General features: G+C 43.8%; 1 protein-coding gene across 4 annotated transcripts in view; it reads right to left on the reverse strand.

Moving 5' to 3' along the window:
* The window catches only part of LOC127610106 (protocadherin-15-like), a 211,857-nt gene that overhangs the window by 98,744 nt on the left and 86,071 nt on the right, over positions 1–27,042 (reverse strand). For all 4 annotated transcript variants that reach the window (XM_052079848.1, XM_052079846.1, XM_052079845.1 and 1 more), the window contains 7 exons: positions 16,897–17,057; positions 14,324–14,479; positions 12,132–12,251; positions 11,222–11,332; positions 6,990–7,160; positions 1,662–1,770; positions 1,383–1,495 (listed from right to left, as the gene is read on the reverse strand). In XM_052079848.1, the coding sequence (XP_051935808.1) occupies positions 1,383–1,495; positions 1,662–1,770; positions 6,990–7,160; positions 11,222–11,332; positions 12,132–12,251; positions 14,324–14,479; positions 16,897–17,057 (941 nt within the window). The remainder of the gene's footprint in view (positions 1–1,382; positions 1,496–1,661; positions 1,771–6,989; positions 7,161–11,221; positions 11,333–12,131; positions 12,252–14,323; positions 14,480–16,896; positions 17,058–27,042) is intronic.

A 27,042-nucleotide genomic window follows, 5' to 3' on the forward strand; every position in this document is an offset into this window, starting at 1 on the left:
TTGGGAATGCACTCATCCAACGCTAGACTCCAAACTGGACCGGTACCGTAATACCAACCACATCACTCAGCCTGAACATCCACTAACTCTTTAGGTGAGGTTAAAATGTGAGAATAAACACCAATCCTGATCGCAGACAACACACAAAACCTCCGGTGGATTCCAAATTGAACCACCACCAGAATATAGATGAATACAAACACGGTGAGACCACCCGGACCAGAACCCGTATCAACACAAAGACTGGAGTTACGCCAGGGTACACAATACCCCAACACTGGGATAGAAACTGGATCAGGACTAGAATAAACACAAACCTTTACGCTGGGTTGACAAAGCGGATCAGCACCAAAATCATCACTCACAAGTAAATAAATCAGAAAGCAATTTTAACATTGGGATAGAGAAGCTGGACACGGACATTAACCCTTTCAACAAAATAGAAACCTGATCAGAATCAGAATAAAAACTAAAGCTGGTTTAACATGGACAAGGGCCGATCCTAATACCTGGATAGAAACTAGACCAGAACCAGAATAAATAGTAACCATCCATCCATCCATCTTCTACCGCTTATCCGAGGCCGGGTCGCGGGGGCAACAGCTTTAGCAGGGAAGCCCAGACTTCCCTCTCCCTAGCTACTTCTTCCAGCTATCCCCGGGGGATCCCGAGGCGTTCCCAGGCCAGTTGGGTGACAGTCTCTCCAGCGTGTCCTGGGTCTTCCTCGGGGTCTCCTCCCGGTGGGACATGCCCAGAACACCTCACCGGAGAGGCGTTCAGGAGGCATCCGAATCAGATGCCCAAGCCACCTCATCTGGCTCCTCTCGATGTGGAGGAGAAGCGGCTCGACTCAGAGCCCCTCCCGGATGACCGAGCTTCTCACCTTATCTCTAAGGGAGAGCCCGGACACCCTGCGGAGAAAACTCATTTCGGCCGCTTGTATCCGGGATCTCGTTCTTTCGGTCACGACCCATAGCTCATGACCATAGTAGTAAAAATAAATAGTAACCCTGTGATACAAAGTGGATAAAGTGGATAAGCACGAAGATCAAAACAAACCCCCAGACTGGTACAGAAACTGAATCAGCACCGGAAAATACACTCTTAAGTCATTCACTCCCAAAGACGTTTTTAAACGTCTTTTCAGACTTGGTCCAGAATTGGTTGGTACTGAATGAGTTAACAACACAACATCAACAACAACAACAACACAACATCAACAACAACACAAAGTCACAGCACGGAAAACGCTAAGCCCGATGCAGGGTTGCTTTTTGATCCTTTCGATCAAAGGTGACACGGTCAATCTGCGAGCAAAAACGAACAGCGGTTCCGACTTGGCTGATGCAACATTGATGAGCACATTAGAATTCATCCTTCACCTTAATAATAAGCGTGAACCTTTGATACAAGTCCCTGCTGATGGGCTGCAGGACGCGCAGCTCCGCCGTGGTTTTGTTCAGGGAGAAGTACTGAGGATATGTGACCGGATGGCCTGCAATGAAGAAAGAAAAAAAGAAAAAAGAAAAACATTTACGGCACGGCAAAGAGCGGCAAGAGTGATGTTTCAAAAGTCAAAGCATGTCGTCGCAGCAGAGGTGAGCAAGATTAAATGAGTAAAAATCAATGTCAGGGACGGGGGGGGGACGTGATGGCCTTACCAACCAGGATGAAGTAAAGCACACCGGGCCTGTCTGACGGCGGTTGTATGTTTCTGTCCATGTCCACCGCCCGGATTGGGGGGGTCACATTGAGGGGGTTCAATTTACTCTGCGGGAAGTAGAGAGATTATGCGGGTCAAACATGACTACCAATGTAAGGCCAGAAAAGCTCTGGAGCAGAACCTCAGAGGAACAGATGTGAAGTGGATAGAAAAAAAAACAAACAAACTGAAGCTGATGACACTTTGCGGCACACAAAGCGTCGAAACGGCAACTTGGGTATCGTCATTGGGTGTCGTCTGGGTCGCATGACGCCAAAATGCAAACAGCATCATGAAGCTGTTAAAATATCAATTTCAATTGGAGCGGTTGTGACTTCTGACATTCAAATCCTTGTCGGAGAGCAGCAAGTTGCGCAACAGGTGCAGAAACACGGAACCACTTGGCTGCACATGACGCGTTATGCTAGAAACTGGCGCTGTGGTCGGACCTGCACTCCAAGGTTTCCAGAAGGTCAAATTAAGTTTAAGAAAGTTCTACATCCACAATTGTTTTTTTGTGATAAAAATTAGTCTATCACCATGGCAGCACGTCCGCCTCATAGTGCGGAGGTGCGAATTTGGATTTGGCCTCTGGCCTTCCTGTGCGGAGTTTGCATGATCTCCGCGTGCCTGCGTGGGTTTTCTCCGGGTACTCCGGTTTCCTCCCACGTTCAAAAAAACATGCATGGCAGGTTAATGGAAGACTCAAAATTGTCCCTCGATGTGATTGTGAGCGCAAACGGTTTGTCTCTGTGTGCCCTGTGATTAGCTCGCTATCCTTTCAGGGTCTTCCAACCATTAGTTTGTTCGTTGCATCATAAACTTACGATGGCCTTTGGACTGAAATGGACCCCTGATGAGAGAAACGTTCCCCACCGCTGCTCTAGAGCATTCCGACAGAGAGGAAATTCCAAAAATAACTTTGTGCATCATTAAGCGGAGAATCCAACTTTTGCAAGACCGTGTCTGTTCTGTATGAGAATGCCATTTGATTATTTATTTCAGTCGTGTTTTGGGAGATTATTATTATTATTTTTTTAGGTGTCTGTATCAGATTTCAGCTCCTTTGAAAAGAGAGTCAACAAAGAAAGCCTCCTCGTTTAACGGAATGAGCCCGAAGCTTCGCCCGCTGATATTCTCCTCATAATAATGTTATCCCGCTCTCGTCTGTACTGGGGAAGGATTACGCGAGTGCCTCCGGTCGCCATCACCGCAAGCATATAGAGTTCATCTGCCTCTTTGTAGTTGTGTTGGAAATGATGTTGCTAAATTCCATCAAAACTGGATAGACATGATACGGCGACTGAGGTATTGGCACCAAAAGCTGTTAGCAGTGTGTGACACGGCGAGATTTGATGTCACTCCATTATTATGCAAATCTCGCCACGCTATCACTAACACTGATATCGATACTATTTGTAATTGATTGATACAAAATAAATATGACCCTACAGCAAAACAGGGTGTGCTGTTGGCTTGCAATCATTCAATCATCAGCAAGTAATTCTCTTTGTTTTATGTTTAGTTTGACGGTAATCATCCGTCATAATAGAAGATTACAGATACAAATATATACACACATGATATACAAAATATACATGATATACTGTATATCAAAGCAGTACACACTGACATATATGTATATAATCATATGCTGTAAATAGGTACATGCACATATGTATATATATTCATTTATTCATCTTCCGAGCCGCTTGATCCTCACTAGGGTCGTGGGGGGGTGCTGGAGCCTATCCCAGCTGTCTTCGGGCAGTAGGTGGGGGACACCCTGGTATCGGTTGGCAGCCAATCGCAGGGCACACAGAAACGAACAACCATTCGCACTCACACTGATACCTAGGGACAATTCAGAGTGTTCAATCAGCCTGCCATGCATATTTTTGGAATGTGGGAGGAAACCGGAGCACCCGGAGAAAACCCACACAGGCCCGGGGAGAGCATGCAAACTACTCCACACAGGGAGGCCGGAGCTGGAATCGAACCCGGTGCCTCTGCACTGTGAAGCCGACGTGCTAACCACTGGACTAGCCGACGTGCTAACCACTGGACTACCGGGCCGCCCTATATGTATATGTATGTGTATACATATATATATATATATATATACACATATAAAATTCTCATAAATTATAACCAATGTATTTGGATGCTAAATGTGTCTCTCTTTTCACACCCATGGACGTCTCAAGTCCATCATACTACTTGACTGCTCACGTCAATAATATATCAACCAGAAGACCAGGAAAAGCAATATTGTGATCGGTTTATTTTCCGGTTGATCTACTAACGGATTTCGCCAAATGTCAACGTATTGGTGTTCCCGGAAGGAGAAAATGCTATTTACACGCATTGCCTAACTTGAAATGGGAAATATCGATGTCGGCGTAAAAACGAGGCAGGTGCACAACTTATAGAGCGCTTAGTGAACCACCCCGCAGAGAGTTTTCCAATTAGCATGCTTTGCGACGCATTGCAGCAACAGCGTTGCAAATAAAGAGATTAATGTATGTGCAACGGCCCAGTCGGGCACAATCGGACATCATGGGCAGTAATTAAGCAGCTGTAAATGTGACGCTCTATCTTAACATTGAGCTAAAGGGGAATATGTTGAGCACGTCATAATTAAAGAGCATTCCTATTTGTGCAGGTGAGTGGGAGGGGGGGCGGGGGGGGGGGGGTCGCTTCGCTTATTCAGACACATGCTTCTCCATAAACGCCTGCCCGGGGGAACAAAATCTCTCCCCCAGGGTGTATATTTATATCCCACAGCTCCGGGGTAATCCTCACAGCACTCCCTAAGAAGCCCTCTCGCTTTTACAATGTCTGGAGGTGTGCTAAATTCAGCTTCCCCCACACCCCCCGCTTGCTCGGCACAATGATGATTAGCTATAATACCCTCCTCCAGTGGTCATTATAACACGGGACTCGGGAGCCCGGCATTATTTCACGTCAACTTAACAGCCGTTCGCCTTTGTGATTAATTACAATGCAATCATCAATTATGAGGAGACAAAGCTCTCGGTGGGGCGACATGCTGCTCCGACTTTGGAAAAAGAAAAGAAAAAAACTGAGTGGTGGTGGGGGGTGGGGGGTTGCTGATCATTTTCGGGTGTTAAATTGGTCATTAGAATGACATACGCCTATTTTCAATGTTTGTCAAAAAGAATTCAAATGTGTGTGTTATATATTAGCGCTGTTTCAAAATATCCTCACCTGATTCTTCTAACAAGTTACTGCAACATATTGCAGTATTGTAGTATTGCAATATTGTATTTGAAAACTTCTAAGTGGATATAAAAAGTCTGCACACCCCTTTTTTTATGAAAAAAAATGAGACCAAGATAAACCAATTCAAAACCTTTTCCACCATTCGTTTGACTGATAGTGTGTAACTCACAAAAAAATAAAAAATAAAAGCTATCCCAACGAACTGGGGCTGTCGTTATGTCCAGAATGAACCCATCAAATTCAAACTTAGGGAGTCAGCACAACTCATCTGCCGTCATTTTAAGTGCCTCTGATGAACCTTAAATAAAGTTTAGCTCATCAAGGAGGCTTTTCCGGTCATTTCTGCTTACTTGACTTTCACTAAGTTTCTTAGTTCCAAAATTGGGGGCGTGGCTGTGCAATCATATTGAAATTCATGTCAAATGGGGAGTCATCACACGCATGCCACAAATGAAGGTGCCTCTGATCAGGCTTAGTAAAGTTCAGCTTTTGAAGGTGGTTTTCCTGTCATTTTTTGCTTCTTTCCCCCCTTTCATTAATTAGATTAGGTAACGTTACTTAATTAGTTGCAAACTGGGGATGTGGCTGTGTTCTAAATGAACCCATTACATTCAATTTCGTGTCAACAGGGTGTCAGCACGTAACTGCCATCACTCAAAGCGCCTCTGGAGAACATCTGATCAAGTTCGGATGTTCGAGTAGGCTTGTCCTGACTTGCACGATAGTTAAGTAAGTAGTAATAGTTTAGTAATAGGTCAAAGAATAATATTAGTGATTCTTTGACCTCATTGGTCTTCTCTCTTTTTTATACTGCAAGTGAGATTTGCATGAACCCTTTCGTGCACTCTGTAACCTGATAACCTTCTCCCCGGGATTGCGTGGCTTTTCTCCGGGTACTACGGTTTCCTCCCACATTCCAAAAAACATGCATGGCAGGCTGATTGAATACTCGAAATTCAACTGCGATTGGCTGGCAACCACTTCAGTGTGTCCCCTGCCTACTGCCCGAAGACGGCTGGGATAGGCTCCAGCACCCCCCCCCCCCACTCCACCGCGACCCTTGTGAGGATAAAGCGGCTCAGAAAATTGATGGATGGATGGAGACTTGAAGGTTACGACTTTAGACGTACTTGGGACTTGCACACGAGAGACTCGATCCCATCTTTGCTATGCGGAAAGAAACGGCTCATTCAGCATGACTATGACTTCAGTCATAATGGACAGCTAAGGAAGTCTTGTCACATGCGGCGCTGAGGCGAAGAACAAGCACTAAGACGACGGGGGGGCGGGGGGGGGGAAAGAAAGCCTCGCTTTTCTTGCAGTGGAAGAATTAGCCTCCGCTTCCGTGGCCGCCACTTGGCAGTGCGCGAAGCTTTTATGATGAATTATACAGGACATCACACATGAGGCTCAGCTGAAGGGAAACGTTTGGAATAATCAACTGTGGCTGGTTCGCAACAACATGTTTTGGAGTCAAGCAGAGGGGAGATACACATCCAAACTTGTCTCGCAGACCAATGAGAATGTTTTGAAGACAAGGCATCCAGCCCCGGTAAATCCAATCCGGATTACCCTCGCCTAAGGCCAATCAATCTAATTCAACGCAGGTCAATCTAATCACGTCCACGATTGCGATTCAACTTGATAACCGCACAGATTCAAAAGGAGTGGCGTTTTTACTGAAATCAAACTTGCCTCTCAGTATTTATTTGATATTTGTAACCCACTTTGTCATCGTTTTGGATACTCTTCTTGCACTTGGGCATTCTGCGGGTGTCTGACTGTCATCCAACACAGCCCATCAGCTCTAATTGCTGGTCCAACACCCTGGAAAATTGCCGCGGGAATTACCACAGTGACGCCTCGCAGACACAGTGGCGTTCTACCGCCATACAAAAAAAAATTGAGGCTAAAATGAAAACCAAAAAAAAAATGTTATGATAGTGTCCAAAAGCAGCGGCGCAATATATACATGGGAAAAAAAAATGGGGGTAATCTGTTCAAATGACCTTGAGGCTTGGCGACGCCCGTCGGCTCTTACCGGTTCGGTGAATTCGGGAATGGCGGCGCGGTAGGTGAGGGGGTTGCAGTCGTGTGTGTTGTTGACCAAAACGCACGGCAGGAACATGGGTCCAAGGTCGTCGCCGTCGAGGACGTCCACCGTCAGCGTGGTGGTGGCCGTGCGTCTGTTGGGGGGGTACGGCGCCCGGTCCTGGAAGCGGAACAATCGATTTGGGGTGTCAACCTTTTGAACTCCCTGGAGAGGCGTTGAGTTGTGAGCTGGCGGTGCACATACTCCAAATAGAATATATCCAAACACTTCTGGGTAGCTGGTTGAGAGCAATCGCTTGGAATCGCGGACGATACTAGCGCCGCGTCACAAAATAACATTTGTAACGATTAAGGGGTCTAACACAGATGCAAATGCATCGAATCAAGCTGAATCAAATCTTTGGACTTTAAATTACATTCATTCATTCATTCATTCATTCATTCATTCATTCATTCATCTTCCTAACCGCTTGATCCTCACTAGGGTCGCGGGGGGTGCTGGAGCCTATCCCAGCCGTCTCCGGGCAGTAGGCGGGGGACACCCTGAATCGGTTGCCAACCAATCGCAGGGCACACAGAGAAGAACAACCATTCGCACTCACACTCACACCTAGGGACAATTTAGAGTGTTCAATCAGCCTGCCATGCATATTTTTGGAATGTGGGAGGAAACCGGAGCACCCGGAGAAAACCCACGCAGGCCCGGGGAGAACATGCAAACTCCACACAGGGAGGCCGGAGCTGGAATTGAACCCGCTACCTCTGCACTGTGAAGCCCACGTGCTAACCACTCGACTACCGGGCCGTAGTCCGGACTACATTGAGATTCTTAATCGAATAAGTATTTTATTTTATTATTGAAAGGACAGACCGCATCTTTGAAGGATATTTAACCTGTGCATTCATGGATGAAAGATGACAAAAAGCGACTCGTTTAAATCAGAGTCTCTCGAACTGAACCGAAATGTATCAAATGGAATCATAATCCCACTTCAAGATCAAAGCAATCCTTGAACTGTATTGCGCTCTATGAAGATATGCAACAAATAGTCATGGAGAGATGCACCCCCTAATGAAATTACAGATTTAAATACATGGTTAATGATGCACTATATTGATTTATGTATATATGTTATAGTCAAGACTAATTAATTACAGCTAAAAACAACTAAAGTGCAATAAAATAAAAAATAAAATTCAGCGCTTTTTGGCCACGACATTCGTCAAAGGAGCAGTATCTGTGCTTGGTGGTTGCGCCTTCTCGGCAGCACGCCTGTACCAGCACAGATTTTGATTGGGAGGAATGTCGGCGCCATTGACTGTCGGTGCTGGACAGACCTGGGGCGCTTGTGTTTTTTGCGCCAGTAATGAGCAGCATTTTTCACAACCCCGATTTGTTCAGTGGCTATGTCAGCGCAGTTGGCGTTGGTGCGGCTGGATGGATGGCCGCTGAAGTTGAGGATGAGGAGAGAGGAGCGTTGGCGAAGAGCGCCGATGCGTATTTGGAACCGTGAGTCGCCGCTTGGAATTGAAATGGATTTCCATGGGACAGGAGAAGTAAACCAATCTCTTTTTTTCGTCAATGGATGCTACAGCTTCTTGTTGACTTTGAAACTTAGCTTGTAGCCGACGTGTGCACATTTTGAGCATGACGTCTCTGATCCACTGGTTAAAGGACACTTTGATTCTCTCCTCTTTCATCTCAAACTGCTTCAAACAACAAAGTGGTTAGGACTGCACGACTGTCCGTGTTTTATGTTATGTTTATTATTTTACTTTATGTTAACTGTTTTGTAAAGCGCTTTGTTACAGCTGCCGCTGTTGTGAAAGCGCTATATAAATCAGCATGTATTGAATTGTATTGTAAAATTATTTGAAGTGCCCTTACAGTATGCCGGTATGTTTGAAGCGCTTTTCACGGTATACTTAGCAACGCGCAGCGCTGTTGACCGCCCATTCCATTGTGTATATGCTCCGAGGACTGTGTGGCGTCGCGATGCCACCTGCAATGAAAGCGCGCCCTGCGTTGCACCTCCGAATTGAAAAATGCTCAACACGAGAGCAAAGTCGGTGTGAAATCGGAAGGCGCATCGAACACGAGAGGGTCTGGCGGAGTGATGTCAGAGTGCTAACAGCAATACGCCAAGCAGCTCTTACCTCCCCCCCCCGGTGTGTTGCTCCGTTAGCACTTTGCAAATTTGGGCAAGCTTGCACTAGGACACGTGTGGGCTTGTGCGGTGCTCACCAGGATTATTAAGTGCAGTGTGAAAAAGCCTGAAGAGGTGAGCAAGTAAGCGCAAGGGAGTTGTCGCATTGCTCAGCTAAAATATTTTATGCAGTAGCCTATAGTTTTTGTCATCCTTGAATAAAACATGAATAAATGAGGGCTTTTTTTTTTAACTCCCACGGCAATATTCCGAACCTACAAGCGATTCTTCGCAGCTAACCCCGAGAACCGAGGCGAGCACTTGAAAAGTAAGTTCACAGAGTCCAAGCACAATTAAACTTTTGACACACAGCAAGAGAGTTCTTGTAAACAGCAGGCTTTCCTTTCCATTTCTTTTTCGGGAGAGCCTCGCAGGGCCAGTGGAGCTTTGTGAAAAGCTGTGTCATGTGATCATCCAGTCAGCAAGAAAGAAAGAAAATAAGTTCAGCCGCACAATGACCATCAGCGGCTGGAGCTTAAATCTTCTATGTGATGTGTTTAATCTCTGAAGTTTACTTCTTGGGATGACTTATCGGTATGTTGGAATGAAATCAGACCCCCGGCTGTGAAATATTTATTGGAATGGAGCCCGGCCGGAGTCATTTATTTTACCATCTAGGAGCCAAGGGCGAGCGTGTACAAATGCCATCATCGATGAGTTTGGCTTGCTTTAATAGCATCATTAGGATGACTTGTTTTTTACATGTGCTCCACAGAGATGGGCATTATACCTCCTTAAGTAGCATTTCAATCAAATCCGTCGTGCAAAGCTGACCACAAAATGATTAACACACACAATCAAATACTGCTTAAATATGGACAATCATTTTATTTAAGAAAAAAATAATGCAAGTATATTTCTAACTTTGATGTCTGTTTAAATAATGTGGAGGTGACCTTTATAACAAATGAAATAAATAACAGAAAACATATTTATTTCTGGCTAATAAAGTAATATATAAAGAAAGGTCGCGAATATACTGCAGTTCGGCTCTTTGAGGATAGAGAATAAAATTACAAATAATGTAAAAATCAATTTTAACTATCACTGGATATAATGGAAAACATTATTTTCAGTATTTCATTTAAATAATAAATAGAATGAAAGTGATATGTCCATTCTAAACACACAAAGTGACATTTTGTTGTGGTTTATCTTTTATAATTTTGATTATTTTTACCTCACCGCTACCAAAAAAAAAAAAATCAAAAATTGGCATCTCAAAGAGGTTTTGATAAAATACGTCATCCAAATACTTTAAAGAGAAAAGCTGTTTAATTAATCTACATACACTGAGCAAAAAACACTTTTATTTGATTTAGATTTTGCGCTCTCAGTTCTTGCAGTTCAGCTCGTGAAAAACACAATCTAAATCTAATGCGTTACATTCATATTTCATTTCCATCAAATGAAATTGATCAATCTTTCCCATTTTTTTATTGCACATCTAAAACTAAATTACAATGAGCCCGAAAAATCAGTGATTCTGCTGCAGAATTATTGCAGTCTGAGCCATGTTTGAATGCAGCCCAGACTGCAAAAGGATTAATTATGTTGGGTTATTTTTTATTTTGCGCATATTTTATGACTGTCACTCATATTACATCGGGGCTCTGGTCATGTGATGCATGTCAATCACCTGAAGGTCAAATATCAGTAAAATCAATGAGCTTGAGGCTGGCGAACCCCCCCCCCCCCCCCCCGTCTTTGACCTTCTGAGGGGGAAATGTGATTGTTTCATTTCTTCTTATCTGACACCCACTGTATGTTAAAGGTGTGATAAATTAAATTGTCTGCTTGACCCACAACCATCATATAACCTTCCAGCGGAGGCGACTACTTTTTCCCGATGTTATGGCACCCAAAAAAAAAAAAATTAATTGACCTTTTAGTTGAAGAAGCATCACATGCTTCAGAGCAAGTGAACATTTGCATGAAAATCCCTTTTCGGATAGAGTGAAGATGGAGCACTTATACAGCGGTTCCACTTGAAACGAGAACCCGGATCACTTACGTTGGCTTGGATCAAAACCAGGTAGCGTGTTCTGTCCTCATAGTTGAGCCTCTCAGCTAGAACAATGTGTCCCGATAGCGTGTTTGCCACACTCACTGTGCTGTTGGATTCCTGCAAGGAAGCAGCATAAAAGACAGGAAATGAGGTAGGCGTGACTAATTAGGAAGCGACGGATGAGGGAGTCCGGTAAGGTTAATCGCGACGCCATTCGACCGGCTCAACTTAGCGTGACTCGGCTCTCTCTGGGGGTGTCGGTTGTGCACTTCAAAATGGTACCGCGCAAAACTGAAAACAAGTTTCAGATATGCCGCCGTGTGATAGCAGCAGTGAACGTCAACTGGGTTATGACTGCTCAAGTTGTGGTTGAGTGATTTTAGAGTGACAAGAGGTCTTGCAGATACGTTTTTGCTGACTGAGGTTGTTTTCTATGACACGCCCCCGGCGCAACTGACAATTTGGTGACAGCAAGTAGACTTGCACTTAGACCCGCTGAAATCACCGCAGATGCACGACTTGGACTGGACGGGGATCTCCGTGTAACCACTTCACAGCAGCCCACTTTACATCGTCCGCAAGAGGACGGGTTTCTTCTAGTTCCGTAGAAACATACTTTGCATGTGCCGATCTACTGCACGGACTGCGAGTCCGAGATTCTTCCACTCTGTAGACCGCATGCCTTTCTGTCGCTGAATTTAAAGAGAGGAACCGCTTCGACTGGCTGGGAATCAAATCGGCCGTGTTCACACCCACAACGGCGCAAACGTTGAACACACGTCTATGAAACTACCAAGAGACTGGGCTCTGTTCGAGCACGCTTTGCGCGAGACTTGCGTTTGGCACGACAATAAGGGCCAGTTCGGTACACTTGGCTCTTAGCCAATAAGTCCAGTAGAAAAGGGGTAATACGTACTGGGTCATTGGCGTTGTACAGAATGCTATATTCTATATGTCCATTTGGCCCATCATCGATGTCGGTGGCTCCATTTCTTCCCGAGAAGCCAGTAAATATGGTCGTTCCCACCGGGGTGAGCTGTAGGTGAAAAAAAAATATGAGTGGGGCAGGGGGGGGGGGGCAAAGTCACGTCAGCAGCTCTTTCAGCCTCCTGTTTGTTTTTGTTGTTGTTAAGAGAACGCCTATGCACAGTCATTGCCATTAGCGGACACGGGCAAGCAAGTCAAAAAGGGAAAACGTAGCCGTCAGCAGCGGGGCCGTAGCTGAGGGCTTATGCACACTGCTGACAAAATAATAAAAGTAAGTATGCGACTCAGCGTGGTTCCCCCGGAGCCCACGGCACGGGCCAAAGGATAACGTTTGCGCGCCGTGACTCACCCTACGGCGCTACCATCACACACTGGACCTTGAGCGTATGCGCATAACGCGAGAGGCAAAAGTGGAGATTGATCACAACCCTGCGGGGGAGTTAGCGTCCGACGCTGTGGTTGCAGGGGGGGTGGGCCGCGGGACCCGCAGCGTGTTGGAGCATATGTGTACAATGGTCTGCTGAACCCACACAGCTTGAACATACTGATGGCAAATGAAACACATGCAAGAGATTGAATAGAGGGAGCAAATATGGACATAGCAAGTGACGGAGGAGTTTCTTCTGTGAGAGTAAAATCAGGATGAATAGGCCCTCCAGGAAACTTTGTTCAAAAAAAAGAATCGTCTTTTTAGCGATGGTGGTCAGGACGAGGGGTGTCAACATGCCTGGAAACTTCCCAAAGTGCGTGTATCCTTGAACAGGAAGTCAGCCATGTTTTCGTCAGAAGCAGCCATCTCAAGGACAAAATCCTATGACGGAATCTGCCGTAAAGAGCCTCAACAACACACTTTTTCTCCCCTTTCCAAAGAGGTTTGTTTTTTTTACTCATTTTGCTAGCTCCTGGGTTTCATTTTAGCGGTAACCTATCACGTGATCAAGAAGCGCACCTTGACCCGCGTAAAGAGTGACACATTGTAGATGGATGTAACAGAGAATCCTGTAACTTTTCAAAATAAAACGTCTTTCAGATTCATAGTTAAATAAAACTGAGGTGTTCTAAGTTCTTTCTTCTTTCTGTGTGGCCCGGTATCAAATGATACGTGGACCGGTACCAGTCCGTGGGTCATTTGGTACGGGGATTGAGGACCGCTGACCGAGACTGATGGGCAGTGAGAATTTGACTTTTTTTTAGGTTGTTGTTGCTAGCGCCAGCTAACGCGGGTGGCACATGACGTCAAAGTTTCACGATCATTTCAAAGAGTATATGAGAAATTGTTCCTCGCGGCTTTCATTTTCGTTGTATTGGCATTTACACTAATAACAGTTGCAGGCTGTTCCTCATTTAAATTGGACTTCGAAAAAGCAATTATAAAGCCTCTTTGCACGACAGAGGCACCAAAGCGAAAGAACAATATGAAGACGTCTGAGCGTCGAGGACTTTCGAGCTTGGGGAGAAGCGACATGGCCCCCGACATGAGGCCCATCTTCACAATATGATGTGATTACGGCGGAGATGATAATGGCGCTTGAGTCTTGCGTCGAACACGTGATACTGAATCCTGATTAACTGCATCTTGAAACAAGTGAAGCAGAATTTACTCTTGGTCGTTTGACTCGCAACTATTTAGGCTGAGCTACGATCATCCGCAGAACTCTGTAAGCAGTCAGTAAATAATTTCATAGTTGCAGGCAAAGTGTCCAAGAATTTCATTCATTCATTTTCGGATCTGCTTATCCTCACGAGGGCCGCGGGGGGGTGCTGGAGCCTATCCCAGCTGTCTTTGGGCAGTAGGCAGGGGACACCCTGAACCGGTTGCCAGCCAATCGCAGGGCGAACAACCATCCACGCTCACACTCACACCGAAGGGACAATTTGGAGTGTCCAATCAGCCTGCCATGCATGTTTTTGGAATGTAGGAGGAAACCGGAGTACCCGGAGAAAACCCACGCAGGCCCGGGGAGAACATGCAAACTCCACACGGAGAGGCTGGCACTGGAATTGAACCGGTACCTCTGCACTGTGAGGTCGACACGCTAACCACTAGACCACCGGGCCGCCATCCAAGAATTTGATGACCCTCATTTTGTTATTCTTTAATTTGACATGCGGCGCCCTTACCTCGTTGACCGCCACGTAGTAGCGCGGGTGCTGAAAACGCGGCGTGTTGTCATTGCGGTCCCGCACGACGATCCGGACCTCGTGCAGAATAACGGTCCCCACCAGCTCGTTTGTGCACTGGACTTGAACCACAATGGTGGTGATGTAGTTGGGAGGCTGAAAGAGGAAGTTACTATTTGTTAATGCCCGACGCCTTGTGCTCTCACAGTAGCCTCGGGTTATCAGAAGCAAATGCGCAAATTCCTTTTGTTTTGAAAGCAGACACTTTCCTGAGTGTAGCCTATCAATCTGGGCTACGCAATTGGCATTTTCACATTCTCTTGTTGTCAAACGTCTGAATCCATTCCCTCATTAGCAGCAATTTCATACACGTTGGCGCGCTATCTGTGTAAGCAACTCCATTTGTGACATTTCAGCGAGGCAGCCATTTATTAAATTGTCATGCGCGGCCAACAAATGATTATTTTTCTTGTTTGTTTGGGATTTTCAGTAAGCCTGTGCAGGCTTTTTTTTTTTGTTTAAAGACAGCAGTACCTCAACGACAAGATTATTTCTTTCTAGCGTTCATCCACTAGATGCTTCGGTAAAGTGCACATTGCAGAAGTACATCATGAGCCTCGGACTGCAAGTTGCCTAGGTGCAAAATTTGCTCATGTTTTTCTGTGATTACGATTTATTTCAAAAGACATGCTCTGCTTCTTCCTCTCGGCTTTCTTGAGACCCATGATTATAGAAAAGACGCTCCCTCCCCCAAAATAAAACAGTGAGTGAGCAAAGTGTGGGGCCATATGTTATATTTTCTGATGTCATTTAGTAGCGGAGCATCTAATGTTAATTCGCAAAAAAAAAAATCGGGTATCACCTTGTTCAATACTTACTGACACAACATCAACAAAAACGAGATCAATGTGCCTGCTAAAAACAAGTTTTCTCTATCTGTGTGAAGATTCATAGTCATCCGGATCGTGAGGATCCGCAAAGGTCGAATCGAGGTCGAATCTGGATGCTGGTTGCTTTTGATGAATTATGATTAAGTTATTGTCAAATGAAGAGCCTTGTACTGTCTTTGGCAAGTTGGCAGCAGACCATGACATTCTCGCGTCATCTGGAATTAGCAACAGTGGAGATCGTTGTAAACAGCGATATAGTTGACTGGCCATGGCAAATCCAGTCATGGGCAAAAAGCCAGCAGTGATTCCCTAACATTTTTTTTTAATCTAATGATTGACATGCTTACACACTCACTGTCAGAGATAATTGCTTTTCGCCCCCGTTTGACCATCTACGTGTAAAGGCTTTAATTAGTCGAAAAATTGCAAATCGCTAATTCAGACTATCGGGCATGTCAAATTTGATTTATGACCTCTCTTATCTGGCCGTTCACGATAAGCTGGAAAGATGGATGTCAAAGTGACGACAAAATGACAGAAAAAAATCGGAATGAAGGAATGAGACGCTCATGTTGCGATTACTCCTATTTGCCAGTGCATTGAATTTAGAATGCTACAAAAGCTTAGGCCACCATTGAAGTTTTGAAAACAAAACAAAACAAAAAATCAAGGAAAATGGTTAAGAGAAGAGCTGCAAGACCAAGCAGCGCTCCTGAATATGAGCTGCGATGATCACCAGTGGCCGTTTTGCCATTTTATTGTGGCAGGTTTCTATTTCCTGTTTTTGCCTTTTGACGAGAGTAACATAAGTCGGTAATGTCCCCCTTTTTTTGTTGAGAAACGACCTACTTCCGTGACATACGTCATGCATCCGTGTCCATCTGTTTCTGCTGTTTGACAAGTGGGAGCATTGAAAGAAAACAGGAGACCGTGACACATGGACGAAAATTGCTATGAGATTATTATTTTGGGGATGTCATCGGAGGACACATCTTTTGTCACACCGGTCCGCCAGCTTTTCTTACCCACCTCGTAGTCCATAATAAAAGGTAAACAAATCCATCAGGCCTCCAATTATCACACCAGCTAAAAGGAAGATTAACTGTGTACTGAATGGCATTTATCCGACAAAGATGCCCTTTGACCTGTGTTCTGTGCAACAAAAAACAAAAAGAATGGCCCGACTATGAATCCAATGTATCCTCTAAAGCATGGCCAGAGCATTAAAAAAGCAAAACAAAAAAACAACAACAACAACAAAACCTCAGGCCAGACAATTTAACGCAACAACCATGTGTGGCTATTAATTTCCATTTAATCTATTCTTAATTTTAGTAGCTCCTCTCTGTTCTCGGGGTTTAAGAATTGATGACCTCAATAAAGAGTAGGCTTCAGTTACGATGAATATAAAAATAAATGTGTGTTTATAAACCTTTAATCACCAACCATAAGAGCCCTAACCCAGGGCACAAAGAGACCAATGTTTCTAAAATGCAAATGAGCCCAAACGAGAGCCGCTTCTTATTTACATACTAGAGGCAAATATTTTTTTTTGATGCAACAACAACAACAAAAAATAACTATATAAAACAATCACACACACACACAAAAAGGGGGGTGGGGTGGCACGCCGAGTGAATTTTAATATTTTGGCAGCCACACGAATGCAGTGTGCATACTTACATCTCTATCCAGAACGCGGCCGGTGCTGTTTAGGTAGAGCCTCTGTCGTGTCGGTTCCAGTATCACCCAGTAGTCGTAGTTGTCCAGTAAAGTCAGCGAGATGGTTCTGCCTGGGTCCTGGGCGCGGCCATTGATCTGCATATTCTCCACCAGAACCGTGCCTGAAACCGAGATTGCTTTCAATTCAGCGCATGGAGCTCCTCCAGTGACTACAACTTAGTTCCTTGGAAGCAAGCTGCCACAAGATGGTGGTAAAAGCACATTTTTTGGCGCGGATCTCCTCAACTCACTTTAACATTGATCCTTGGAAAAAGGTGCCACGAGGCGGCAGCAAAAAACCTGTTTCATCCAACTGAAGCGCCTCATCCGACGTCACCATAGTTCTAAGTTTGCACCAAATCACTCAGAATTTCCCTATTGTATAGGCCGCTTTGCAAATGCCGAACCATGAGTATGCAGGGAGTTAATATCCATTTTATCAGAATCAGAATCATCTTTCTTGGCCAAGTTTGTAGAACACACAAGGAATGTGTCTCCTGTAGGACAAGCTACACGAGTATAATCAATAACAAGCAACTGCGATAAACAAGGACATAAATAATTAATTTCTTCCTGGCGGCTGAGGAAAGGGAATCTTCCATTTGAGGGAGTTGTTAATTGTCTAGTTCGAAAAAAAGAGCTGCTGGAGAAAATGTCTCGCTTTCATCGCTGGTGTCTGGGAATGCAAGTAGCGTTTTGTTTTTTTCCGGATGCACAATAATCAATAATAAGACTTAAATTTAAACAAGGAACTCGTACATTGTTCATCATTGTTGATGTGAACGTGTCCGGTTTTAGCGGCGTGCTAATAAAGTCGCGTTTCGGCAGACAAGCCTCTTTGCAGGGCCATGAATGATTCGCCCGAAGGCGGCGGCGGTGGTAAACCTTGTACTTGCCATTGATTGTCTTGACCAGAGGTCCGCCACCACCTAGGACAGCCCTTTCCCTCCTGCTGAAGGCTGTTTTTCAAAGCGCCGCTAAGTCACTAGACTTTTAAGTGGCTAGATGAGTGCATCAATTAAATAACTGGAGCTTGACAGAAGAACGAGAAAACTTCAGGGAAGAGAGAGAGCGTCATTCGGATCAATGGCGAAAACACACACTGAAAGCTAAGTGTTTGACATGTTTCTGGTCAGAGTCTTCCGATATATGCCTCTGTTAGGAAACCTCCTGATTTACGTTTGCTCTTTCTGACTACTGATCCCGAGTGTTCTGATAAACGCCATCTTCTGTTCTAGAGGATCACTGAAGTCAAAGTGCCGACCGGTACTGATCTTGAGTGGGTAGGTTCTATCGAGACCTTAACATGGAGGCTCATCTTCCACACTCACGCTTTGCAGTCCAAAAACATGTGTTTTGGCTTTGATGTCTTCCCAAGTGAAAGGGATGTTCCCTGCTCGCAGAGTTGATGTGTACAGTAAACACATTTATTTGGCAGGCTTTGATCGTGACCCCTGGGTCATCGACATACCTGAACCAGTTGCTGGGGCTCAGTTCCTCTAAATGAATTTTGATAATTACATCGCCGTGCGTCCTGTATTCAATGGAAAAAAAATATTTTGTGTTTCATGTGGCAATTGTTAACTCGTTCACTCCCAAAGACGTATTTAGATGTCTTTTCAGATGTCACACATTCAATCCCAGGCCCTCATTTCATATTGACTGTACTTAAAAAAGGGTCTGAGGAGCTGTGATTAAATATGTGGCGTCTGGAAAGACATCTAAATACGTCATTGGGAGTGTATGAGTTTTAATATCTGAATGTCAACCCCCCCCCAAAAGTAGCTGAAAAAACAGAAACGTTGGCTAATTACCGCGAGAGGTTAGGCGACAAGTCCAAGGTGTACCCTGCCTCTGGCGCAAAATGTCCTCACGAGGACGACGGTAGCGTACAAAAAAATGGAAGACTTGTGGGCCGATTGCTGTTGTGTCAAACCAGTGTTGAATTTTAGCGCCGTCCCAAATTTATTTGTCTTTTTATTCACTTGAATTACAAACACGAGAGTTTATCATTTCAGGAGGCGCTCGATTTGTTTTTGCAGCGTCACCGACACCCTCAAGCCGGAGCCCAGGCGGCGGCGTTATCATCAGGATTTGCTGCATTTGCATGCTTCTGGTAATGACTGCCCTGCTGTTTGGTTTGCCTGATGCGATCAGGGGAAGCGGCGGTATAATCAAACACCGCACAAGGGAACCAATCTTTGAAAAATGCTTCTTTGTAGAGTTTAATGTGGGAGTCGTAACAGCTCCCTTTTGCTGTTTCATTATGACAATTGTCGTCTTTTTATTTTTTATTTTTTGCACAGAATTACACATTTAAGTCATCGCTGATATTACTCTGGCAAGTCGTAATAGTTTTTTTCTCCCCCGCAATGCAGAGTCATTCTGTTCCAACAGAAAGCATTTGTACCACGCAATGTGGGACTACAATTTACAAAGTAGACTCGTCATCCTTCCGTAATGATCTTATTAGAACTTCTTTAGATAAGAAAATGAGACTGGATTACAAAGCCTGCGTGAACGTCCAAGGCCAGGACATTTGATGGTGGCTGAATGACAGTACTAACAATTTATTACATGAAAACGTAAATCATGTTGGCCATAGCTCTTATTCTGCTTCTGAAATGAAAATATTTCTCTCCTTTCTGCGCTCGTATTCCTTTCAGCATAGCTCCATCTAGTGGATGAATAACGCAACCGCAGCTAGGGCTCAATATAAATAAAGCTGTATTGTATTGTATTCCCTTTAGCGTAGCTCCTTCTAGTGGTTGCCTAACGCAACCACAGCCAGTCTTGTGACTTAGATTCGATGAGCCTTATAATGCGGTGCGCTCTGAATGAACACAGTTTTAAAATAGGCCGTTCATTGAATGTGCGCCTCATACTCCGAAGCGCCTTATAGTGCGGAAAATACGGTAATCAAGCCTGTCGGCATAACTATGGTCACACATGGTCCGCTCATAAATAATGCAAAAATTCCTAGTCACCTGACCTTTGAAATGCGCGAAAGAGCTTCATTCAAGGGGCTCATAACCTATGTCCATATTTGGACTTCCTGAATGAGCGTATCGCACGTCACTTACAGCCTCTTGTCTGCGGTGAGTGTGAGTGAATGCGTGTCAACGTATGCATCACACTATCGTGGAACAAAGAGGTGCGCACCCTCGGTCGCACTCCTGGAACGAGTAATGGGGTGGGAATACTCTGCTGTCTCCCCCGCATAGTTTAGAGGGAACAATGTCACTAACTCAACCTAACCACAACTCAAGAATTGAAAGTTCAAGGAAAATTTGAGCCACCGACCTCACCAATGGGCAAAAACTTTGGTCGAACGTAACAGGAAATATGAGGTGGGCCAGGTGACTGCACGTACTTTGACAAAGTCCTACAAGGGAAGTCCCTCCATAATCAGTCCCACTCGGAAGGACATCGCCCAGACAGATGGTTGCCACTAAATTGTGAAGCCTTTCCGCTCTTTCAAGTAGATGTAGAAAGGCGTCAGAGTTTGTTGTTTTGTTGATTTGCCCCCCCACCTCCCCCATTCATTTTCTTTGTAATGCATTGTTAACCTCAATTATCCCGGCTGATGAAACATATAATTTCTTGATCCAGCCTTCATGCCCAAATAACCTCACGCAGCAAAAACATGCGTACCAGCTGTCAGGGGCTGCTACACTCCGCACCGCGCAACATTCTTAAAATCTCATTGCGTATTACACCCACGGCCAAATGAAGTTGTGTTGTCTTAAAGCCATCTAAGCTTCCCAAATGCTTAATTGGCTGTAATTACGGTTGATGTATGTTGACAAGATGCAACATATGTGTTGTGTCTTTGCGCCAACGAGCATCATTCATTTCATTTAGTCCAAAGCTCTCCAAGAAAGCTTCGAAATGACGCAATTATGGATGAAACATCTTTGATCATTTCGCTTACCATGAATATGCTCGTCACGGGCACGCACATGCTCCCCCCCAGAAGACATTTTATCAATACAAGCTTGAAAATTAACTTTCTCCAAAACTGGGTTAATTTCAGCATGAGGGACACGATCCCCTATTTCTGCGTCAGACGACTGGACGGATAATTCGGTTTCGGGAATCGTCTATCATGGCCAGATTGCAAACGTCCGTTCCTGATTCCAAAGTCATACATAATGACATTCCGGTGGATTGAAGGGACCAGACTGAACACTAATTTGCATGAGGACTTGTATTAATGCGTAAGAATGCCTGTAAAATATTTTAAAAATTGGGTTCTCAATCGTTTAAAGTAGATAGAAAAAGTTTACACACCCTTGTCAAATTTCAGGTTCAGGTAAGATTGACCATTAAAGGAAAAGCCTACTAGAACATCAGAACTTTATTTGGGGCTACTCAGAGGCATGTTAAGTGGTTATTAAATGTGTGAGGACTCATTTAGCTAACATGAATTTGAATACGAATCAGAAAACACTTGAAAACACAACAACCTAATTATATATGATTTTTAATTCCCCTCTAAATTTGGGGGTGGGGGTTCCCCAATGTATCCAGTTTATTGGTCACATTAATGGTGGAACACGGTTTGAAATGATTTATATTGATCTCTCTTTGTTTTATTTTGTTTCAAATTGTTATTTTCACTTGACATAAATTGAAATGTACTGGAAATATTGTTGAATATCATTGCTAAGCTTCATTTTTACAACTAAAGGCCTCCACGTGAAATAAACTTTGTCAGGACACTGTCTCAGTTTTTGCCATTTGATTGGCACACTACTTGCAATCCGTCACTGATCTCATTTACAGCACATACACATCCTGGCTTACTTTACGAGTGTGTGTAAAACAGAAGCTTTTTGTGTACTCTGGTTGCCGAAAATGTGTTTTTGATGGCTTTTTTTGTGTGAAGTACTGAACTGTTAAGAGGCATGTCAATCATAATCGAAATGAGAAGAGGCCTCTCACTCTGTTGCGTATAAACCATTGTCTAAATGAGAACCTGTTGCAAAGTTCCTATTTTGCGGGCGAGGTTTAACGGCAGTAATTTTTGAGGAGTAGTGTGCACATTTAAAACAGGAGCCTTTCATCTCTCTGTATAAACTCATAAAACTGGGACATGAGTCTTGAAAACGTAATTAAATGCTACAGCGCTACCTAGTAAAGGTCAGAACTGAGCTCCGGTTGTATCCGAGTCTTCTGCAGCTTCCAATTCCAAGATGCCATTCTGATTTACAGCCTGGGGGCAGCTCTTTTGATAATAAATGTCGGACCGACTTTGTGAGTTGGTCGAGAGTTGTCGTGAAAGGCATCCAAAGTATCGGAACAGGCTGTTTTGTCAGGAATAAGTCATTCTCCGTGTTATCGTACGCTGTGAAATTGCAGAAGGACGAAAATAACTTGTCGGGCAAGTGTCAGAAAGGTTTTGAAAGTCAGGCGGCAGAGAGCAACGTGCGGTATGGAATAGTTTTGAAATTCATCATTCCAAGTTAGTTTTTCAAAGTTTAAAGGCAAAATGCCTCACTTAACCCGTTCATGCACCAATAATGATAACCTGTCACCTGCTAGCATGATAAGCAGACAGCGGTCATAGCCGCCGTCCCTGAAAGAGTTCAAATCGAGAGCCCGACACAAATAGCTCTCAACAGCTACAATGGGTGAAAAGTACAAATGGGGTGGTTCGGGTCGAGCGGGAAATTTGACAACTTTCAACATCGAATCAGAGGCGGGACACCAGATAGGCGTAAGGGCCAGGAACCAGATTGTAAAGTCTGACACCCGGGACTCATTGCTTTTGCATTGAAAGCAATTGTCTTGGTCCCAAAAAAAATGAGGGGGAGGTCGTTATTTGAGGACACAAAGTAATTATTCAACTGCCGTTGTTTGTATCTTTTGAACAGACCATAAACTCTCAGATCTGCACAATCAGGTCAGACGATAGAAAACAGAGTTGGAACCAAATATGGTGAAGCTGCATTTAGCCGTTGTGCTGCACATAAATGCAACAAGCTGCTAACAGAAGCAAAGTCAGCCCCATATTTGATTTTTTTTTTTTAATCAAGTCATTTTGGTACTTTTAATAACATTCGTTGTGTATGAAACGCGCTATATTGATCAAGCTGCCGCGACTTGCTATTTTTCGCACCAAAACGGGCTTTCTCATTGAGTGTCCAGGGTGTGAGTACCACAGTTGTTTTCCTCGATCCAGAATGATGAGCAAAAATAGCAGTGACGTGTCTCACTTTTTCAAGGGCGAGAAAGTAAGGATGACTACACAAGAAGGTTTTACCAAGCTTGAAGTGTCTGATGACTTGAGGACATGATGGCTACTTGAGTGAATGTACCACCATCACCAAAGACCCGGAGGAAGTCCATTAAAGCCTCAATATGGCACAAACTTCACACTTTAAACAAAAGCAGTCCATCATGTCCACATATCTTAAGCTTTGTGCAAGAAAATTGACCATAACATGTTTTTTCTTTGGAATAAAGAAAAAAAGGGGGGGGGGCAAATGTGCCTTTGAGCTGTTGACTGCCACCCCCAGTTGAGGTTTACTGTAAAAATAAACCAAAACCAAAGCTCTCCACATTTTCTATTTAGCTAAAAGCAAGTCTGCTAGCTCAATGCTAACAGATAATGCCAAATTCCATAAATGGGCTAAAACAGCTAGCACGGAAGCAGTCCATTTTTCGATAATGCCACAAAGAATGGTTCAAAGATCACATTTTCAACTTGTGGTTTTATGATGAGCAAGGATGAAATAAACACTACTTGAATGCGTGTCTGCGTGTGACCCCCCCCCCCCAAAAAAAACCGCACGAGGCAGCTTTGCTCGCATGCAAACGGTGCAAGCGCCATTGAACATTGAACACCCCCTTCCTCTAGAGCACAGGTGTCAAAGTCAAGGCACCGGGGCCAGATTCGGCCGGCCACGTCATTTCATGTGGCCCGCGGGAGCAAATCATGTGCGTCAACTTTTAATGATCCTTCCTGAAATCTGTACCCAAATAACAAATTGTCATGGGCAAGAAATAAGATTTCACATCGGCCCTCCGAGGGAAGCGGTAACTCCGAAGTGAGCACAAATTGAATTACATCTGGCGCACGGGCAATTATGCTGACCGTTTATCCACACAATACACGGTAATTGCGAGATTCATTTGCATATCAAAACAGAGTGGTTTCAAAAAGACACCTTGTGGAAGGGCTGAACAATTATTCAAATTCAAATCAACAACGGCGTTGTAGAACGCGATTCTAAAATCGCAAAGGCTGTAATTTGCGGACAAACATAAATGGAGTTTCTCAAAGCGGCTTGGCTTATTTTTAGTAACATACTGCAAGAGGCAAAAAATAAAACATGAAGCGACAATGTGCATGTCGCGATTTTCAAAGGAAAGACCCGTGCCTTCTTCTTTTGCTCTCCAATTTGGGAGGAGCAGGTGTTGTACGCTAATCCGGCTTTTTGTCCCCCCCCACCAGATCCCCTCTAATTACATATTGATGACTCAGCAATCATGATATCAGGACGCGATCATACAGTTTAATACCCACCGCGCGCGACACGGGGAACCGTTTGGCGTCTAATGAAACATCTGCGTGAAATTATAGAAAACGCGATAATCAGTGTGTCATGCTCGTTTACACGCGCTCACTCGTTTTCATCAACTTGGGGGACTGCGGCATCCAGATGGTTGCTCTCCACCTTGTTTTTGCGACACACTTCACAAAAATAGGAACAGCCCAAGTTTTATAAATGCACTGGTCGGACGAATGAGGGGAGGAGCAGTTGATGGAGTTCAGAAATAAACCCAAAAAAAATACATGGAAAATTGGTATTAATTGCTTTTACCGTTCTGCTTTGACACACAAGCCGTCGTCCGGACAGTTGGTGGCAAGTGAACAACTCAAATCCCTCTAAAAATGCTCAATACTAAAAAAAAATGCTTTCTTGCCATTCTCAGTTGAACAGAACAAACCACATGATCTGTATTTCACCCCCCACAAAAAAAGAAAGGAAGAAAAATAATAACTTTGCCTCAAAGTCTGCTGGCTTAATACTAATACATACTGCAAAATGCCACAGACGGGCAAGTAAATAGCATCAGCACACCAACCCTTCATGCAGCGGGTATTTGAACCAAATGATGGAACGACATATATGAACATATCATACATGATAACAAAAGCCGTAGGTTTACACACATGGGTGCCTTGACTTATGATATTTGTTTTCAGATACAAGCCAATTTTTTTTTTGTCTTGGGATACAAGCGTACTTCAGATCCCCACCATCAAATCATTGGTTTCCATGCAGTGGCAGGACAATATCAGTTGGTGGCAGTAATGTGCCTTTTAACTGGTTTGACAACTGCCAAACGACCTCACAGAAGAAGAAGAAACCGAGAAAGTAACAATAAAATCTGTGTTTTCTGTTCAAAATGTCTGTGTTTATAGATTATGTGGAGAGTAAATGTTATTACTGCAGTATTTGGAATATTGAATATTTTTAACATTTTGGTCTTTTAGTGGGTGGATCGGATTAATTCTATTTCCGTTTATTTGAATGGTGAACAATGATTTGAGATGTGGGACTTTTGAGACATGAGCTCGGGAAGGCAACAAATTAAAATGTGTATTTTACGGCACCGCTGTTTTCTTTATCCTCTGTGAGGAGCAACTAATATGATTGCGGCTTCGCGGGTACTGTAATTGTGGCCATCTCCATCCACTGCTGTCTGGATTAGACTGCCCCCAGGTGGCCAAGGGGAGCGCACACCAGAAGTTGTTTCATTCATTTACATTTTCTTGAGGTCATTGCTGTATGTTTTTTTTAGAACAGTACAATATTAATCAGGACAACTTGTGAAAAACACTACAAATGTTTTTTTTTTGCTGTTTTTATTAGCATCTCAAGGCACTGCTGTATTTTTGTGAAGCAAGCCAAACACGTCTCGCTGGAGTGAGAGTCGAGTCTGGCATGGTGCATTCTGATCAGCCATGCGGAGCGTATGCAATTAAAAAGAGTAAAAAAAGAAAAAGAAAAAGAAATAAAACGACAGTGGCTTGGCAATGGTTTTCATAAGGGTGGGCGGACAGACTCCAAATAAACTGGATTTAAATTTGTCTAATTAGATTTGGTGGAATTTTTACAAGTCTGGCTTTCGCAGCATATTTCCCCAAAAAATAAATCAGCACTATAAATTGTATCAAGACAGAGACCAAAAAAAAAAAAAAAAGTTTCCACATCGTTCAGAGTGGTTAATGTGTTAAATGGGGCAAGTTTTATTTTATAGTCTACCAATAAACACGAGCATCTCCCTCATAAACGATTATTTTCAGGGCTCTGAAATATCTCTGTCATTTTATTTTAGTTTTTTTCCCTAAATGCAATTTTTTTTTTTTTTTTTTTTTACACACAGTAAACTCAAAGTAATTAAACTTCACGATGCATTGTCACTTTTTAACTTTAACCTCGGTGGCGTTGCAAAGTGATGCGTGTTTCTCCCGAGCTACACTGAACGATCCGTTGGGCTTTTTGTGCTCACAACTACTTTGAGTGACAGCAACGGAATTGAAGAAAATTATGGACTCCAGTCTTACAGACTTTCTGAGTTGGTACAAGGTCGTTTTTTTGTTTTTTTTTTAATGAATCGAGAAAAGTGGCAGAAACATATGCCACTCGGAGCTTATGAGTATCAATCTTAAAATGAACATGAACAAAATGGATCAACATAGAGTCTGCTTTTTTGTTGTTATTGTACTTCTTTCATTTGTTTACTTTGATGGTAAACTTCAACTAGGAATGGCATGAAACAGCTTTGTTTTTTTTTTGTTTTTTTTTAAACAATCTGCCAAACCGAAGTTGAAGTAGATTGACATCAAACTGTGGCCAATTATAATTTTCCGCCATGTATTTTGAAGAGCCGGATCTGAACACTTGGAACAAATTGACATCACATTCGGGTTCGCCTGGTTGGCTGCCATCGGTTGAAACACAGACGACATCTATATTGCTCCGATGGCCGCCGTGGCGATTGTTTTCATTGAATGGTCTGCGCGCCTCTAATGTGCCATATATTTATGCCAAAATTAAACGGAAGATAGTACGGAAAATTGACTCTTTC

Source organism: Hippocampus zosterae, chromosome 11 (assembly GCF_025434085.1).
Source record: "Hippocampus zosterae strain Florida chromosome 11, ASM2543408v3, whole genome shotgun sequence".
Lineage (NCBI taxonomy): Eukaryota > Metazoa > Chordata > Actinopteri > Syngnathiformes > Syngnathidae > Hippocampus > Hippocampus zosterae.